The following is an 18,882-nucleotide window of genomic DNA, read 5'->3' as shown; positions in this document are numbered from 1 at the left end:
AATGGGGAAAATAATCACTTTGCCTGTAACCAAACAACAGCACTGGCACATGCAAGAGCAAAGTGTAGCTATATCAGCTGCACCACAGAAAGAGGAAGACCAGCTTTAGAAGACCCAATTCCCACCCATTTGTGGGGCCACAGTAGAACAAGAGAGGGATAGACACAGATCTAGCACTCTACAGAAAGTTTGTAAGATTATTTCTCTCTTATACACAGCAGAATTTCTCACATTGGGGAAAGTAAGAGGAGAGAAACAAGAAGCCACCTCTGGGAAAATTTAATTTATCCTCTCTCTCCCTTCCCTGTCTCATCCTCCCCCCTTCACCCTGAGAATAGTTTCACCTCTCTGATAATGACTTGAAAACTTTAGAAATTTGATGTTTTTCAAGACAGGACACAAGCGAGAACAAAGCCTTAAGTTCAAGCTGGCACATACTCTGAAACTATCCAGGCACCTTAAGATGAGAATCAAAGTAGTCAATAGGACCCAGATATTTTGTTCCCATCATTGATGCAAGTCAGCGAAGCTAATGATTTACACAGCAGCTAGAGACAGTCACAGTGCAGCAACATGTACTGCCCATACTTTCATTCAGAGGAAAGGTGGGAGAGGAGAAAACAGCAGCTGCAACTTACACACAGATCTGACCAAGCAGCAAAACAAAAGCTGCTCTTCTAGGTCATTCATACACAGCACAACTCACCCTTTCTCTGTACCACTGCTGTAGATCATGAGACACAGCACCACGAGAGAAAGAGTTACTGTCAGACTGGCTTTCATCACCGAAGTGCTGCACTGGTGCAGCTGCTGCTGACTAACACTTGAAAATAACAGGTCACAGACTGCAACCCATAAAAGCCACTGCAAAGCAGAATTTTCTTATTTACTGAGTCACTCATCTGCTAAGTCTGTCAACCAGGGCCAGATATTGGCAACAGACTTTTAAAGCAAATTATTACTGAGTGAGTGCTTTATTAACAAAGCATTGGTTTTATCGTGTCAACCATTCTGTGCCAGTAAGATTCAATGGTGCTTGTAACAAAATTCCAATTACATGGACATTTCTGAAGGGAACCATTTAAAGCCATAGCTCTAGCAGAGTTTTTCATTCGATACAGCTATCCCTTAAGACATCCTGAAATAATATAAGAACTGTTTGAGAAGAAATTGCTTTTCTTTTTCTTCCAGCACAGCATGAGTGTTCTAGATGATATTCTTCTATGAGACACTTTATAGAGACAGAATTAAACTCTGTAAAGTTGATACCTTGAAGTCTAGTGTTCCTTCAGCCAGTCTAAACAGATATTTCAGAAGAAAAACTGTTCAAAAACAGTTTCAGTATCATGAAAACCAGTGTCCCACTTTTAGAAAATTGAGACAATTATGGTTCGATATACAGTTCTTGATTAAAGGAAAGACTCCCTCCTATTCATCTATTTCGCTGCTGAAAAATTCATCAACAACAATTACTTGGCAGATTTAGGGGGTATTTGATGACTTACATCACAACTGCATTGCAGAACCATTTCCTAACTGGAGAAGAAGAGCCTAACTTGCCCATCTGTTTCTGCAACATCACAGTATCACTGAAATGATCCACCTGACTAATAGGATGTCCTCTGCCTATTATCAAAGACAACTCCGAGCACCTTGGAACTCCAAGACAAACTCAAGGATGCTTTAGGTGAAATTCCCATTTCTCTTAGCACTCAAAGCAAAAACAAAAAACACAGACACTTCATGTAAGCTGCTTTCTTTCAGCTTAGAGAAAGCTTAGACACTCGTACAAAATGGCTTGAGAAGAGCCTTGTGTAGACATGGCTATCGCTCTTTGCAATATGGATCAATATTAATCATCTTCAAAATGAGAATACAGGCTGCCATAAACAGGTGGTAAGAAAAAACACACAATGACGTGTCTTTGTAAAATAGTCTCTAAAAATATCATAATGAAAGCGGCTTTGCTACTTTATTTTTAGTATCTGTTTTTTGAAGCAAATTCTTCACCACAGTATCAGGATCTGAAGCAGTTATGCACAGAAAAACAGAATTAAAATAGAGGATTAGTCTTCATTTATCCTTGGTCAAGAATGATGAAGATTACTTATAATACTAATACTGACTTAGGTTAAAACCATAGTCTATCTTGAACCATCCACTGAATCATATGCTAAAATTGGAAATAGTCATCTTTCTGATGAATGCTACCACAACCTCCAGGTACTTGTTGAAGAATGCAGGGGTTGTTAGCAGGCTGGGTGAGAGGAATATCTAGCTCTAAATTCCTCTCGAAAAGTAAGATTAGGGAGAAGGAGAGAGAAAGAAAAGAATGGCAACACTGCATACAGCTAAAAAAAAAAAGCATAGCTGAATACAGAGTAGGAGCTCTCTCTCGCCTTCAGAATTCACTCCAAGAAGTCACTTCAAAAGTTTATTCAATTCCAGAGTACACTAAGATACATTCATAGTGAATGCTGATGTGGTCTCAATAGACCTAATGAACCTGCTTGCTACCTGTTGTTTTGCGGGGCACCAAATAACTGCTTTGGTAAAGTATTACTTTTCCTGTGGTGGTTCAACAGTTTCAGATAAAAACCAAAGCAAAACACAGAAGTTTGTCTAGATCATGACTACTACATATGCAGTTTCTCAAGTGTTCTTAATATTAATGCAGAAAAAGTAATTTTTTTAAGGGTCTGATAATTACTTTTTTCAGAAGGAAATACTTGGAAGGTATAACAGAAACACACCTCTTGGCTAACAACTGCTATCACAACTGTGGCAACAACTATCAACAATCCTGCTCCTGTTATCAAGTCTCCATGCACCAGATGTTTCTCTGCAATTACACATCCATATCATGCTGCTGTGGTACACTGGCAAGAGTACACATGATCCTGTGCTAACAACGATAGTTACATGTTATTTAGGGAGCCTCCCTCAACAGCTCAACATCTACAGCAAGAAAGAGTATGGAGAAAAACACTTTTTCTTCCATATACGCCAAATGGCATAGATGAAAAGAAGTACTTCTAGTATTTCATTTCTCTTTCCTCTGAATTACACAGCTGCAAGGAAAAAAAGTGCATAATTAGGATAAAATCTCCTACTACAATGATTTAAGCAAAGATGCTCAACCTCAGACTCAGGTCCTGGGGATCTGAATTTGAATAGGATGTATTTAGGAATAGGAAATACAGAGCAAAATATCTACAGAATCTGACTGGCCAAACAAACTTTAATCTTTCCTTGTAAGCAAGCAGATAAATCTAGAAGCATGTTATGTCACATGTATCATTTCACCCACTCTTCACCAAAATCATCAGTATTTCAGGTAATTTATTTCAGACTCTTAAAAAGCACAATTATCCAAATGCGTTGAAGTCTAAAGATCATGATTATCATTAGTTCCAAATGAAGACACTGTATGAGGTGAGATTAATTAGATGAAGCATGGAGTTCTAAGAACAGAAGACACTGCTGCTTCAAGTGCCCAGTCCCAGAGTCCAGAAAGAAAGAGAAATGAAAAAACTCAAGTCCTAATTCATGACTATTAAAAAAAAAACAAAAAAACCCAGGGTAGGAAAGGGACAATGTGTAAAGAGGACAAGTATGAAATTTCCAGAATCCAAATGGGATCATACATTGATGTGCAGAATTCCAGGAAGCTGAGATTTGCTTTGTAAACTCCATTCTGGTGCTTCAAGCCTTCCCAGAGGGAAACTAGCTTGGGACGAGAAAAGAAACTATTCCTACTCAATCCCTGAAACTCTTACTCTCTCTAAAGGTAAAATTGAAGGCTCAGAGTACCTGAATGCATGGTGCATGCTGCAGTATTTTATGACAATTTTTCCCTCAGAAATCCTATAACCTTTTGGAATATCATTATGCCCAAATTAAAAAAAAAAAAAAAAAAAAAAAAAACAAAAAACAACCCAAAAAAAACCACTAAGGAATTTTATCTAGGAGTGGTATGCAGCAAGAAGGATCCCAAAGGGGTCAACTGCTCTATATCGTACCCAGACAAAGATTTCGGAGCGAGGTTTCTGTAAAACAGCTGAAAACAAGAAAAATCTTGTAGCCTCCCACAGGACATTTATGAAGGCGGCCATTTAAAAATTGAGCTTTCTTCCAGAGGAGGATCTGGAAATCCTGGATCCAGAACTGATTTCATATTCATCTGGCAGAAAAAGCATGAAACACATGTTTTATACCCAGGAACAAGTTGCACTTAAAGCAAAGACATTCGCTTTGTCCACAATGTATCAAACAGTAAGAGCATTGGCTTGAAGAGGAATATCAGTGCAAGTCTCCAAGTACTCATACTTTGTGCTCAGCACTCAGTAACTCTGGACCAGGAGCTACTTAAATTAAAATGAATGCTAAAACTAATCTTAGATTTCTACAAGGTTTACATTAAAAACATGAAAAATAACATATAGATATACAGATTCCATCACTGATTACTTAGCAGCAAGAATTCACAGCATCAGAGGATGTCTGACACTGGAAGGGATCTCTGGAGATCATCTAGTCCAACAACCCTGATCCAAGCAAGATCAACTAGAGCAGGTTGCCCAGGATCTTGTCCAGCCAGACCTATGGAGACAGCAGAAAAGTATGCAGAAAACATGTGCAGACCAACAAGCACTATTGGCAGAAAGGCTGCAAACTGATGCAGATGATACTCATGTAAAACCAGAAGGAGAAAATACAGAGCCAGCTGTTCAAAGAAATTTAATTTTACTTACTAACACCTTTAATTATGTACAGTCATTCATTTCTCTGCCTCTTAGGTACACAGTGGGTATGGCACCTTTTTCCTGTGTAGCTATATAGTATCTACACAATTTTCCTGCTTGACAGCCAAAACTTGCTTTGAAGAAAAATATTATAGGCTTTCCAATCTATTTATGTATAGGCAAATTTACTTTCAAAGTACCACTACTACTGAAATTTATTTTATGATGACACATATTAAGAACAGAAAACTGTTTCAAACTATTTTTTTTTTTTAATATTCAAGCTCACCTGATTTCGTGAAATGTTAAAGCCATCAGAACAGTAAATAATCAAGCCAAGGCAGTCACAGTGTATCATCTAGAATACTGACAGGCTTACAATTAAATAAGATTTGGCCCATTCAGTCAAATGCAATGTAAAACCAAGAAATGAGTGTCATACCCAAGACTGGGAAGCACAAAGTGTGGGAAACAGGACCACCATCATCTTTGAGTATTTAACTGGAAGCAATTCTATCAACCACACTAAGGAATAATGATCAAAATTTAGCTTCTTCCCATCTACGTTTTGTTTAGGTTATAAATATCAAAGAACGACTGGGAGAACAGGAAAGGCACATGCTTTGATAGCTAGGAATTCATTCCAATCTTGCTTCTTGCCACGACTTATTTCTCAAAGGATAAAACGGTTTTTCGTTGCTACTAACAACAACAACAAAACACTAGAGACTATTTAGATAGAAGGCAAAAACCAAGCCATGGCATAAGGACAGTGGCTCTTGTCCGTTCTCTACCAAACAGCTATATTGCAGCACAGCACAAATTTGAGAGATGATGACAGTGATGTTGTCACAAAAAGATAAAGAAAATGATTGACAAAAAAGGAAATCACTGATTAATTTCCAGGTCAGAAGAGAGACATTTTTCATCTCTGGGGTGACCCAAAGCTTAGATTAAAGCACATAGATGAGCCTCTGTTCCCCAGAGGCAAGATCTCGCAGTTCTCTACCATTTCCAATTTTCTTCTCCTAGCTTTCCAGGTCCACTTGGGAAGGCTCAAGTAAATTCTTGAAAGATAGTACCCTACATCTGTCAATCTCAGAAACAATTGTCTCAGGTACATAACTAGCAGTGTTAAGACATAAAGTACCTTTTGCCAACTTGGTTGGTTGGTGTTTTGGTGGGGTTCATTTTTTGTGGTGGTTTTTTTGTTTGCTTGTTTAGTTTTTATTCTACCAGCTGTTCCAAAAACAATAGGTCTCTATTCTGCCTTTCCTCAAACCCAGCTCTAATGCAGTCCCATTAAAGCCTTGATTAATGCACACCATTTTCTTCCCATTAAGGTAAAGAGACTGCAATTAAATAGTAAAAAGTAAAACAGAAGTGTAGCTGCAAGCTAAGCCCATGCAAAACTGAGTTTGAGATAAAGCACACTTAAAAGATGACCTACAACTTGTTCACATAATTAACTGCAGAAAAATACGGGAGGGCCTGTAAAGTGCTGGTGTTTTCACATCTTGGTTGCCTTTGTAAAAGTTTTATGGAGATAAATCAAGTTACTGGTCTCAGGTGAGCTGCATTCAAAATTCTAGGAATAAAAGGGATTTCCCACCCACTTTTTGTTAAAGAAACACAGTTTACAACTCTAGATAATATGAGATTATAGTATAGGATTTCAGCTTATGCATACAAATTCTGAGTGGAATCATATCAATCACACACAGGTCATCAGTGGGGTGGGAACTTGCAGAAAGTTATGCAACACCTCCTGAAGTAACTCCTGAGCAACTGATAACATCACAGATCAGAGCAGCTACTAAAAGCTGCCACTATGCATTCTGCCACACATTTGCTCACAGCAGGGAAATGCCCAGATTCAGCATTCTCCCTCCACAGCCTGGAGCAGAGATCAAATGCTCTCCAATTATTAAAGGTCTGGCTACCCACCTCACACTATTAGCCAGACAGCCTCACTTCTTCCAATTTATCTCAGTATCCTGCCACTTCGCTTTTTACAAAGCTCACTCCTTATCAGTGCACAAATTAAACAGCGCTCAGTGCGGAGAAAACTGTGAAGAACTGAACCATTAAATTCTAAGATTTTATTCTTATAAAGACAGATTCATGGGGAGGAGGAATGGCCCAGATTTGGTAGGGAAGGAGAATGGCTCATATTTGGTACAGTTAAGGACCTTCTGACCCCTTCTTTACTAACATGAAATTCAAACTCAAACAAAAGTGATATCAATGATCCTGAGTTTACGCTAATGAATTTATTTCCCTATAGAAAAGTTAACCATAACCTTTAACCCCTGAAGTTAGTTTAAAGGAACTGAGAGAAGCTATAATACAGATATATACCAGTATCTATTCACTGATAAACCTGGCTACTATTTCTTCTTGTAACTTTTAAACAAGGCAAAAGTGCAACCAACCCAACATTACTAAATGAGACATCCAATTTCTAAAATAATTACATTCATAATATATAGAAATATCCTTATAAATGTAAGCAGTTATAAGCCCCAAATATCCCAAATACTTAGTTCATTTCACTAAGACCAACTACATGCTTCCTCACAGTTCCCCTCACATTTGCCCTTCACTGGCTGCTGCTACTGTTCATTTTCCACCAGCTGTTACACTACTCAGACCCCTGTGTGAGGCAAATCAGCTTGGCAAGCCAGCAGACACAGCAGGCCCCAGAACAAGAAGTACAGAGTTTACTGCTGGCCAAGCAGAGTAATTGCCACCTCTGGTGTTCATCAACACAAGGGAGAGGCCAGGAACACATAACCAGGAGAAGCTGCATAGAGAAGAAGCAGCTTGATTAAAGGCAGGAAGAAAGAACTCCTCTACATAATAGCAGCATGCATTAGACCAGCTTGGTTACTTGTGAAATCACACGCTAGCATTTTCTATTCCAGATGACAACACAGTTGGAGTACAAGCAGATGATCCACATCATCACTTACACTGTTGTAACACCCCTGGCTATCTGAAGAAACAAAGCTGTCAGTCAAAAATATGAGAACACATCTAACTACTGTCACCACCTTTGCTCTTCATTCAGAAAAATGTCTGTCCTTAGTAAGCTTGTTCTGTAAATGTGACAGTGAATGCATCAGGAGGAAAACAAAAACAGATAACAAATGAAGAGTCCTTCACTTCTACTTTTGTGGACATGCAAAAAGGCACGTCACATGGTCTGCAAACTTTTCTGGTAGAGATGTCAATCTCTTAGGAAAGCTTTGCATATATAAATCGCACTACAAACTGTATGTTTGAAAACAAACAAATTTGGTAAACACCTTCTAAGTAGGGCATGAGTCCTAAGAGGTTTAGAAATCCCTTGTTTACTCTGAGGATAAGCTTCAACCATACATCTGAGGTCTTGTATTTCACAAGGCTGCAAAATGATGAAAACCGATGTTTCTATTTTTAGGTCCTACTTATATCAAGATAAGGGAGCAGCATAGAAGGTGACAAACAAGATTAGACATGTAAAAATAATTCATCATCTTTTGGTTTTGCTACTCTGCTCCTAACTCCTCTCTGTTCCATTATTCTGCCAGGCTAAGTATGAGGATAGGTCTAATAGAAGACTATAGAAACAAGGTGTTGAGAGGAAAGGCAGTCAGAGAAGTGATCACAGACAAGACAAATCACACAGAAATGGGATAGCAAAAGTACTAAGAAATTCACTAGGTAAAAAACCATTGTGTTACACTGTTGGTGTGTTTCCACCAGCAAACTTGATACCTGCAGGTAATGTTCTATTTTCACGGCAATGTCACAATGCCTTTGGTAGCATATAGATCCGTGAACTTCCTGGGCATCCATTCTCTCCCCGCAGTAATGCAATATTTCACACTGGCTAAGGTTTCTAGAGAATTACATCATTCTACCTCATTTAAACTATAAAAATTCACCCCCTCAGTGCTTTTCCAGACAGAGGCATACATCTCACTGAACTGGAGCAAGGTCACGTTCCAATTGCAGAAACAATGAATGGCCGGAAACTCCCATGGAAATCCATGGATCCTTTATTTTATCCATTCAGCTTGCTACTGAACCAACCTAAAGCTTCCTCATTTTGTTTCCAAAGGAAGGAAAGAAAACACGAGAGTACTGATGCCCTGAAAATGCCCTGAACAGACACAACCTTCTGACTGAAGTCTATTGTAGACACTTCCTATGAGACGCTACTGTTTCATCAAAAATACATAATGGCCTTGCAATCAGCTTTGCAACGTGATTGCTAGCTTCCAATTGTGTTTCTCAGTTCCAGGAGCACTTTGAAATACATTCTCATTAGTTTCAGATATTCAGCATTTAGTATTGTAACCTCTTCCAATATTCTGTGAGCAAGAAATTATGTACTCAAGGCATCCACTAACTCTCATGACCATGCTTCACCACCACGCTGTTCATTTGCAATGTTAGACAAAATTCAACAAGCAATCAAAATTTCTTCAGATCATTTTCTTAGGAGCAACCTTTTTAAGTTAGTTAAACCAGTTGGGAACACTCACAAAGTTTCATTAATGAAAACTGCTCTAAGATTTTATTTCTAACAACTTTGGGTTTTTCTCAGTTCCATTCAAGAAGTGATACTCAGGATGTGAACACTGAACACTTGAGGACGGCACCAAACAGGTTACAGTCTATCCAAGGACTGCATCTCTGCGACCTTCAGGGCAGCATGATGATTTCTATGCCAGCTGCTACAGTTTTTGAAAAGCCTGATGTACTGGTTATAACTGGCAAGGTGCTGGCAACAAAGGGGCTGCAGGAGTAGCTCCAGTGGGAAAAGGCCAGGGGTTGCCCTGCCCCAGGCCCAGCTGGTTCCAACAGTACCACAGCCAGACACTGCTGAGCCCTTGGCAAAACTGACAGCATCTCTGTGAAACTGTATTTGAGAAAGGTCAGAAAATGCCACAAAACAAAATAAAGGAGAACAAAAGGAGTGAGAAACAGCAAAAAACCATCAAGGTCAGAGAAGGAGAGGGAGGAGGTGCTCCAAGCCAGGTGGATATGCCCTGAAGGAACTGTACCGCGCAGAGAGCCTGTTCAAAGCAGGACCGCTGTCAGCTGGGGAGCTTATGCCAGAGCAGAGGAAAAACGTGAGAAGGAAGGAGCTGCAGAAAGAAACTATCTTTCACTGTGACCACTTTGCCCCCGGCACCACATGGGGAGGGGCACAGGAGTGAAGTTCAGCCTGGGAAAGGGGGAAGAAAAATTGTGACTTTCATATCTTTCTTTCTGTCTCAGTATCTGACTCTATTTTAACTGGCAACAAATTTAATTCAGTTACTCCAAATCAAGCTATTTTGCCCAGAGCAGTAAGTGATCTCCCTGTCTTTATCTGAAGCTACAATCTTATCCTATCTTTTTCCTCTGCCCCTCTAAGGAAGGGGAGAGACTGAGCAGGGGGGTGGGCATGTGCTGTTAGCCAAGGCTAACTCAGCACCCTGCACATAACAGTTTTAACCCAATCTTTTAGCAGAATGCTGATGCAGCAAAAGCTCAAACCAAGATTTGTGTTACATGGCATGAATCTCAGTACTGCTGCTGAGTCTTGGTTCTGAAGTAGAGAAATATAATACAAACAGGCTAAGTGGCTAACAAATCTGAGGTTAAAGACCCTTTTTCATCCATCCATCTATCCATCCTTTGTGAAAATCAATGCAAGTCACAAGCTTGACACAGAATACACATTTTCTATGATTCCAATTGTGACTACTACTTATAGAATAGCAAAATAAGTGACCAATTCATCAATATTTCTCTTCTCTCTTTCTTAAAGCTCAGCAAACTCAGAAAGCCTTTCAAATGCAATCCATCAGACACAGAAATTTGTTCTAGTGTCGTTTTTATGCAACCAAAATCCTACCTAAACTGTCATTTATATTTGATCCACTGCCAGGTTTTATACACAGACTTCTATTAGGGAGTAGATAAGATCCATCAACAGAACTAAACAGGATAAACAATACAACAATCAAGTCCGCTCAAAATACTGCACCTCTCAAGTTCTGCATTTCATCAGAAGTACATACTATTGCCTTATGTATCCACACAGACCTTCATCCTGGGAGTTGTCATTGCTATTTCTTCCTTCATCTTATTTAGGCTCCAAGCTTCAAGAGATGGGAACTTGCTAATGCAAAACACCCCAAATAGTAACTTGGACCAATAAACTTTCTGTCAAGTTGTCTAATCCCCAATTCCAAAAAGGAGATGTAACGGAGTCCTAGTAAAATAGCAGACTATTCTTTTGCAATTGTGCAAGATGGAAGAGATTACAAGAGGCCTTCCCCAAAGGAGTCATTCCCATCTGTGTTTAAAGAGCAATAGACACTATTCCTAGCAATGTTGATATCCTCAGTTGAAATGCTCCAGCATTCAAGAGTTGAAGCCAATTCCCTACACACCAATACATGGTCAGAACGAAGATCCTCTTCCCTACGCTTTTAAATCATTCCTATGACATATTGTTACACATTCAGGCAAAAACCAGATTTTTGTTATCCAGTCCCAAGTCAATTTGTAAAACTGAACATCAGTACAGAAGGATGCAGTAAGGTCCAGAGTACTTTTTTTTCACTTAATTGCTTCAGATTAAGTAACAAAAGGGATATGCATCAGAGTGCCTTTCAGTGCACATCTCTCTTCATGGGTGGAACACAGGCACTCCCTCTCCTTGGTAGTCTCACTAGCTGATAACCTTGGCCTGTAACCTGTTAGGTACACCCAGATCTGGAACACAAACTTCCAGTTTTAGACACTCTCAACAGCAGGTGCAGGTATTTCACTAAATAAATTATTCTCCTCCTGTGTTACTCCAATACAAAAGAAGAATCCCATATGATCACTTAGCTTACTCACTGTTTATGTTCTCAGTTAGCCAGAATTGGAAGCCATGCACATTGATTTAATCATTCATGTGCTGTCAGAAAGAGATAAAATCTGCATATGACACTTTCCCATATTTTAAAGATCAGAAAATGCTTCAATAATTTGTATTTTGACTGGTACAGAATCTAGAAGATGCCTTCATAGGAAAATCACTGAAGTGTAAAGTTATGCAGATTGCATAATCTTCTCTGATATGCTTCAGCTAGGTAAAAAGTACACAGGTTAGAGAAATTCAAGTCAAACTCTCAATAACATCTCCTGCCTAGCTCTCCCTGCCTGTCTGAAATACCTAAGTACATCTTGAAACTATGAAGATCGTGCTTCCCAACTAGACAGCAAAAACATGCCTTTGCTTGTAGTTGTCTCTAACTAGTTCATAGTCTATCATTCAATGATGTATGTCGTGAAACTAAACATACCTTCCATCTTTTCAGTCATATTTATTTTTAGTTAGCATAACACCAGTGTCAGGATCACCACTCAGTTGTTTTTAAGGCAAACACATATAATGTTACCTACTACCCATTTATTCTTAAATTCTTTTCTCTTTGAGTCAGGCTTTTCCTCTTTTATTTGTATTTCTACAGACCTGAATCTTGCAGTTTTCTTCCCCATCTAAACGTGCAAAGCTATCATTTCTTTCACAACAAACTTCCAGTTTGTTGTCAATGTTATGCGTCATCCTCTCTCTGTTAACTTATCACCTCTGAATTCGCCCCAAGTTCTGTCTTCACAGACTTGACTGCACTCTGAAAATACCTCCAGGTCCACCTCAAGCATATGAGTGAGCCCAGAGAAGCAGACACTATCCCCATATTTTCTGTCACACAGAATTAAGGCATCCGAGGCAAGGAGAACTTCCCTGTATCTCCCGCATTCATTACGTACTTCCATGCCTCAGAATGAAGCTGCGCTATATTGCTGAGGTTTGCTTTTAAAAGGAAGGACGGAAGCCTTCATACGACACGCTGTGCACAGACACTCTGGCAGTCACAGAAGGCAGAAGGACATTTAGGGCTTTATGCACGCTGTCAGCATGTGCGCCTGCAAACTGCAGCGCTCGTGATAAACACCGGGCTGCTCCGCGCTTCGGGGCGCCAGTGCACAGGGCCGCGCTCCCGGCCAGACGGAGCGTGGCCCCCCCGGCTCCGCGGGGCTCCGGCGGGCGGGCACCCCAGCCCCGCGCCCGCGGGCGATGTGCGCAGCGCCTCCGGCCGGGACCGGGCCCTGGGCGGCTCCCGCCGCCCCCCGCGCCGCTCCCGCCCGGCCGGGCCGCCCCGACCCGCTGCCCGCCCCTCCGGCCGGCGGCCCCGCCGCCTCCCCCGGCTCCGCTGGACCCCCTCGCCGGCCCGCCCGGCTGCACCTGCCGGGCCCCGCCGCCGCCCTCCCCGCGCCGCACCGTTCGCGATGAGCTTGGCCGAGAGCTGCTTGACGAGCTCGGGGATCCGCTCCCACTGGCACTCCGAGCGACACCGCTCGATCTCCGTCTCCAGCCGCGAGCCCGCCTTCCTGGTGGCCATGGTCGGGCCGAGGGGCCCCGGCGGGAGAAGGGGCCGGGGCGGCGGGCAGGGGGAGGCGGGGACGGGCTGCGGCGGCCCCGGGAGCGGCGGAACTCGAGCGCCGCGGCCGCGCCGCGCTGGCGGCCCCGGGAGCGCCGGGAGCGGCGCCCCCTGGCGGCTGCGCGCGGCGGGGCGGGGCCAGCGGCGGGGCCGGCCGGGCCTGGCGGGGAGCGCGGCCCGGGCTGAAGGGTCGCTCCGGCCGCCGGACAGCGCTGCCCGGGAACCCGCGGGAGGCGTAGGGAGAGCAGGAGGGGGAGGGAGAGGGGGAGTCTTCCTGATGCGACCGCCGCGCCGCTGAAAGTGCCGCTGGTAGCGGGCCGGTACCGCCGGGCTGCCGCGAGCACCGGCAGGAGCTGCCCCTCAGAACCGGCTTACACGTGGGGTGGGGATGGCACGTTCAGCTGATTCCATTCCTCCACCGGCGAGTGATGACCACAGACCGCCCCGCCTCTGCTACACTTGCCCCTTCCACAAAAGGTAACGCAAAATTAGTTCCTGCCCGTCTCCGGTCACCTCTTCGCCCACCTTGAAACCATTCACCCACGCTCTCTCGAGAGGTTTTAGTCCATTTAATGGCCCTCTCCCCTGGCTTTTCCATCTTTGTACCTTCACCGCGGTCTCTGCCGTCCCAGTAGCCGACAGACGCTTACACACCGTGTTCCAGACCAAGCAGACCCCAGCGTGGCCACCAGCTCCGGACTCACCTCCTCCTTAGTCAAAAACCATAGGGAATGCAAGGTACAGAGATTATGCCCTGTGTTTTGAGAAAATAAATGCATTTCCAACATTTAGCTGGAACAAAAACACTTGCTGAAACAATTCCGATGGTACTTTGTATCTTTATCAAACACTACATCACACATACGAGACACACAAGTTCCACAAACTTATATACACCTTGGAAAGCTGCTGCCATGACTGATTTTCACTGAAAAAGTAGCAAAAAGACCGAATTGGGAAAAAAAAAAAAACAACACAAATTGCTATTTACTTTTCACAAAATAAGGATACAGCCCACTGACAGAAAACAGGTTTTGCAGAGATATGGTGTATCTACATACAGCATGAATTCAAATGATTCATGTATCTCGCTCCACATCCTTGGGTCATAGTGCAGACTTGTATAATTAATTCTTTTCATCCACAGAAATGAGAAGTCAGTGAAGCCAATTTGGTTGAATTTGGTTGAGTTTGAGAGGATGACTGTCACAGATGATGATGAAGATTCAAAAAACAGGCTGAATGCAATTTTTGCTTTTACATGCATTGCACTCCTCTGGATCTAGCACATGTTAGTCTTTAAAAATTACAAGTTCATGAAGTCAGAAGTCAAATATGGGCAAATGTACAACTACTGTTCTATAAATAGATCCATTAAATGTAAACATGACATTGCCTGTGGGCATTTGGGAGAGTTGTTCACATAACAGAATTTCTAAACAATTGTCCGGTTCACATATTCTAGAGACAGATGCCTTCTGAAGTTTTGCTTGGTTTTGATCATCAGCTGAAACATGAGAAACAGGATGCATCTTTTTAAAGATCAACAATTTCCATTGAATCACTAATTGACCAGGAACAAACCCAGGCTTATACAACTAAAAGCTTGTTAGTGTGTTCCCCAGCTATATCCTCAATGTAATAAATATCTACTTCCATCACGTCTTGTTTTGCTTCCATCATCCTTAGACCATCACAGCCATTGCAACTCTATGACAGGCATGAAATGTCTTGTTCAGTGTTTCAGGTAATTTACTTTTCATTCCCAGTGTTATTGAAAGCATAACAACACAAAATTCAGATACTGTAATTTGCCTTTTTGTCAAGTTGCTTTTATGGCACCTTTAGGTTACAGTCCCATTTCAAACAAAATAATTCAGATTTCAAACAAAAAAATTTCAGATTTTAGAAGTGAAAGGAAATGGTAGCAGAACATAACAGTGTTTTAAAAATACAATGGAGTATTGCAGGACTGGAAAGAGGATTTAATAATGTGAAAAAAGCAAAAGGAGAAATAAGTAATCAAGGTTTTTTGCCTACATGATTTTTCAGAAGATCCAGAACATCAAACTGATTATAACATGATTTTTTTACTGGAGAGAAAAGACAAGTTAAAAATGAGGGAGGAAAAGAACGATAATTCAAAATGTTTGATATTATAACTACTAGTTCTTTTACAGATAAGACTATGAAAACTAAAGTTTCAACTTTCTAAAAGAGCTAATTTGCCTATGAAGATTATTCATATTGATTCACAACAATTCTAGCACATTTTGTTAGCACTGATCACATCATTTCACTAAAAGCTACCAGCAAAAGAATAGTATTAAAATATTTACATTACAGTTCATCAGGCTTATTATCTCAACAGCTCCTATTTATGAAGTGAGATATCTTTGCAAAAGGAATTAGCACATTTTAAAATGCTTAGAAAATCTGCTTTAACATTAATGAAGTTTCCATACACCTAAAACTGCTCTGAGAAAATTCCTTTGTAGATGACCCATAATGGAATACAATAATGGATTTGGAATGAATAGCATAAAAGTAACAGAGAAAAGAAGCATGATCCTGCATATTTGTCAGTTGTCCCTTATTTTTTCAACCTTAAACAAAGTGTTGGTTTCTAGAAATGGCCTATTTATTACACTGTTGGGGCATACTAAAGTATACCTGTACTTGGCTAGAAATAGTCTGCTTGTACAGTGAGGCAGCTGGCTAGCAAATATAGAGAGATACCTGGTTTCTGAAAAGGACAGAAATTCAAAATGCAGGAAAAGTAACTAAGATGTACTGGTCAACTATTTTGCCTTATGCCATCTCTCCCACTCCAATCCCTCCAAACACAGAGGGAAGAGAAATAATGGATTGTTCAATGCAATTTCATGAGCTTGGTATGAAGAAAGAGGGCCTTTCACTACACAGTTACGCACTGCGGTGGTGTGACCCTGGCTGGATGCCAGGTACTCACCAAAGCCACATGATCATTCCCCTCCACGAGTGGACAGGGGAGAGAAAATATAATGGAAGGGTCATGAGTTAAGGACAGGCAGAAATCACTCACTGATTACTGTCACAGGTAAAACAGACTCGATTTGCAAATATTAATTGAATTTATTACCAACCAATATTACCAAAATCAGAGCAGGATAATAAGAAATAAACCCAATCATACAAACACCTTTCCCCCACCCTTCCTATGGGCATCCACCTGCTCCAGGTGGGTCTCTGCTCCCCTGACCTCGGTGGGCTGCAGGGGCACAGCTGCCTCACCATGGTCTTCACTACAGGCTGTATGGGAATCTCAGTTCCCGTGCCTGGAGCACCTCCTGCCCCTCCTTCTGCACTGACCTTGGAGTCTGCAGAGTTGTTCCTCTTGCACATTCTCATGCCTCTCCTCCTGGCCACAATTACATCTGTGCAATAACTCTTTTTCCTTCTTAAATATATTATCACAGAGGCTTTACTACCGTCTCTGATGAACTCAGCCTTGGCCAGAAGTAGGTCCATCCTGGAGCCAGCTGGCATTGGCTTTGTCGGACATGGGGGAAAGCTTCAGCAGCTTCTCACAGAAGCCACTCCTGCAGTGTCCCCTCCGCTACCAAAACCTGGCCACACAAACCCAATACACACACTGATATGGTACTCCCATACTTCTCATAACCTGACAATTAGCCTCCAAAAGAAACTTTCTCCACACAGATCTATAAGAAACAGGTGTGATGGGCCTTTAAACTGTTAATGTGACAATGTTAAAGTTATAGAGAATATAAATTGACTTAAATAAAGTAGCACTTTAATCTCTGCTAGGATATTAAACATTCTATAACAAGGAATCAGAAAAACCAATTCAAAAAGTACTAGCATTTATAAAAGTAACATATGAAAATAGAATGCTCAAAACTCAGAGGAGAGGAAAAAACTCCTGCAAGCAAACTTACAGGGTCAATGGGGTTTTTATTCCAGACCGAATTTTTGGCTTCTTAGACAAATACTGTTCACCACTGAAGTAGTGGGGAAGAATCCAAGCTTTACAGCCAATTTGTGTCAAAGGTTAGCGATGCTTAATGGCCAGTGTTGTTTCACTATTTAAAGAAAAAGTGTTTAATATGCAAGTTTACCTACTACTCTGGTTTTAGTTTGGCACACTGACCAGTGGTATGTTGGGTTTTTTCCAAAAGGTTTGTCTGAAACTGCTAGTCATAGTGCTGATTATTAAAATTATTTTTCTATCTGTAGCATACATAAGAGAAAGAAAACAATTTTGAGGGAAATATGATGTTACTGAAGACAGCACAGAAGTCCTTATTTTACATCCACAGTAAAATAAAATAAAGTGAATATTAAAAGGCTTCTCCACAGCCCAAATGGTAATTTTACCAGTCTTTTGTCTTTCAATTCAAATCAACATTATAATGCCTATTAAGAAGTTAAATATATTCCTACTGCAAGTGATCAGAGAAGCAATTCAAATACTATTTGTATTTTAAGGCAATCACAATCAACTCCTACTACTGTCTGCTGTTTTCTCAAATGTGAACTGCAAAAATTCACAAGCCAAAATTCATTAGTGTGATAATTAATTTCTTTACAGTGAAGAGCACAGCTCATAACCATTATAGAAGCAAAAATTTTACTGGACCCTAAGTTTTTTTTTTTTTTTTCAGTTAGTACAACATCACTAGCGAAAGGAGGTAACTGTACAGCTCTCCATTCCTACTGAAGTCAGTAATCTCTATGAAATTTAGAACCGACCATATGAAAATTGTTTGAGAAAATATTTTCACAGTGACATTGGTCTCCTTTCTGAGAATAGAAAAATGCTGTTTGAAGGGAAGTAAAGTGAGACTGAACAGTATCCACTAAATCAACAGTCTGACAACACGCCCATTATAAAACCTGCCACCCCTGCCTCATAGCAAGGAAGACAGTCATATAAGAAGTGAAATAAACTTTACCAAATTATTTCAGCATTTCAAGGTTTTGCACTTAGATGATTTTATTTTCTTAGAGATAAAATAATTTCATCTGCAAATGTACATTATTTTGTAAACCAATTAGTCTTTATGGCCGTTTGAAAGTTAAAATCATACACAAAACAATTCAAGAAAACTTAGGAACCTGAAAAGCTTTCTTCACAAAGGACTTTTGATTTGGTAGTTTGTTGCCTTCCAAGTGATTCAGTTCATACTGCACTTATGAGATAATGGGCAATTGATACTTAAAATGGAATGTATGCCTGTACAATCTGGCAAACAGATTTTTTCACTTTTAAGAAACCCCTTGATGCTAACTCATAGTCTTTAAAAAAATGACAGGGGCTAGCAGTCATTGATACTGACTGTCTGAATCCAAAGTTTAATTACTAAATGTGCTGCAAAAAATAAAAAGTCAGACTTCAAAAGAGATCCTTTCCAAGCCCATTCATGTGAAATGGGAGCCAGCACTGCCAGTGAAAGGGCAACAGAGTATCACTCAGCTGGCAATATATACTAAAATCACATTCTTCCAGCTCAGTGTTTATACTACATTTTAAACCTGCCACACTGTGCCTGGAAATATCCTCTGCACCACAAATGCACGTATTTACACACACCAAAAAAAAGGTCATCTCCAGAATTAAAAAAAAAAAAAAAAAAGCACTCCACTGGTTTTTG

At 40.9% G+C, this 18,882-nt stretch overlaps 1 protein-coding gene across 3 annotated transcripts in view; it reads right to left on the bottom strand.

The window, feature by feature from the left end:
* TTC7B (tetratricopeptide repeat domain 7B) overlaps window positions 1–13,288 on the bottom strand; it is a 130,028-nt gene extending 116,740 nt beyond the window's left edge. Inside the window, exon 1 of one of the 3 annotated variants that reach the window (XM_032112160.1) lies at window positions 13,066–13,288. In XM_032112160.1, coding sequence (XP_031968051.1) covers window positions 13,066–13,186 — 121 coding nt within the window. In that variant the 5' untranslated portion in view covers window positions 13,187–13,288. The remainder of the gene's footprint in view (window positions 1–13,065) is intronic. The other 2 variants (XM_032112161.1, XM_032112159.1) reach the window with 2 other exon arrangements.
* Between the last annotated feature and the right edge of the window lie 5,594 nt (window positions 13,289–18,882).

Source organism: Corvus moneduloides, chromosome 6, assembly GCF_009650955.1.
Source record: "Corvus moneduloides isolate bCorMon1 chromosome 6, bCorMon1.pri, whole genome shotgun sequence".
NCBI lineage: Eukaryota > Metazoa > Chordata > Aves > Passeriformes > Corvidae > Corvus > Corvus moneduloides.
This window is presented reverse-complemented; position numbering and strand designations above follow the sequence as displayed.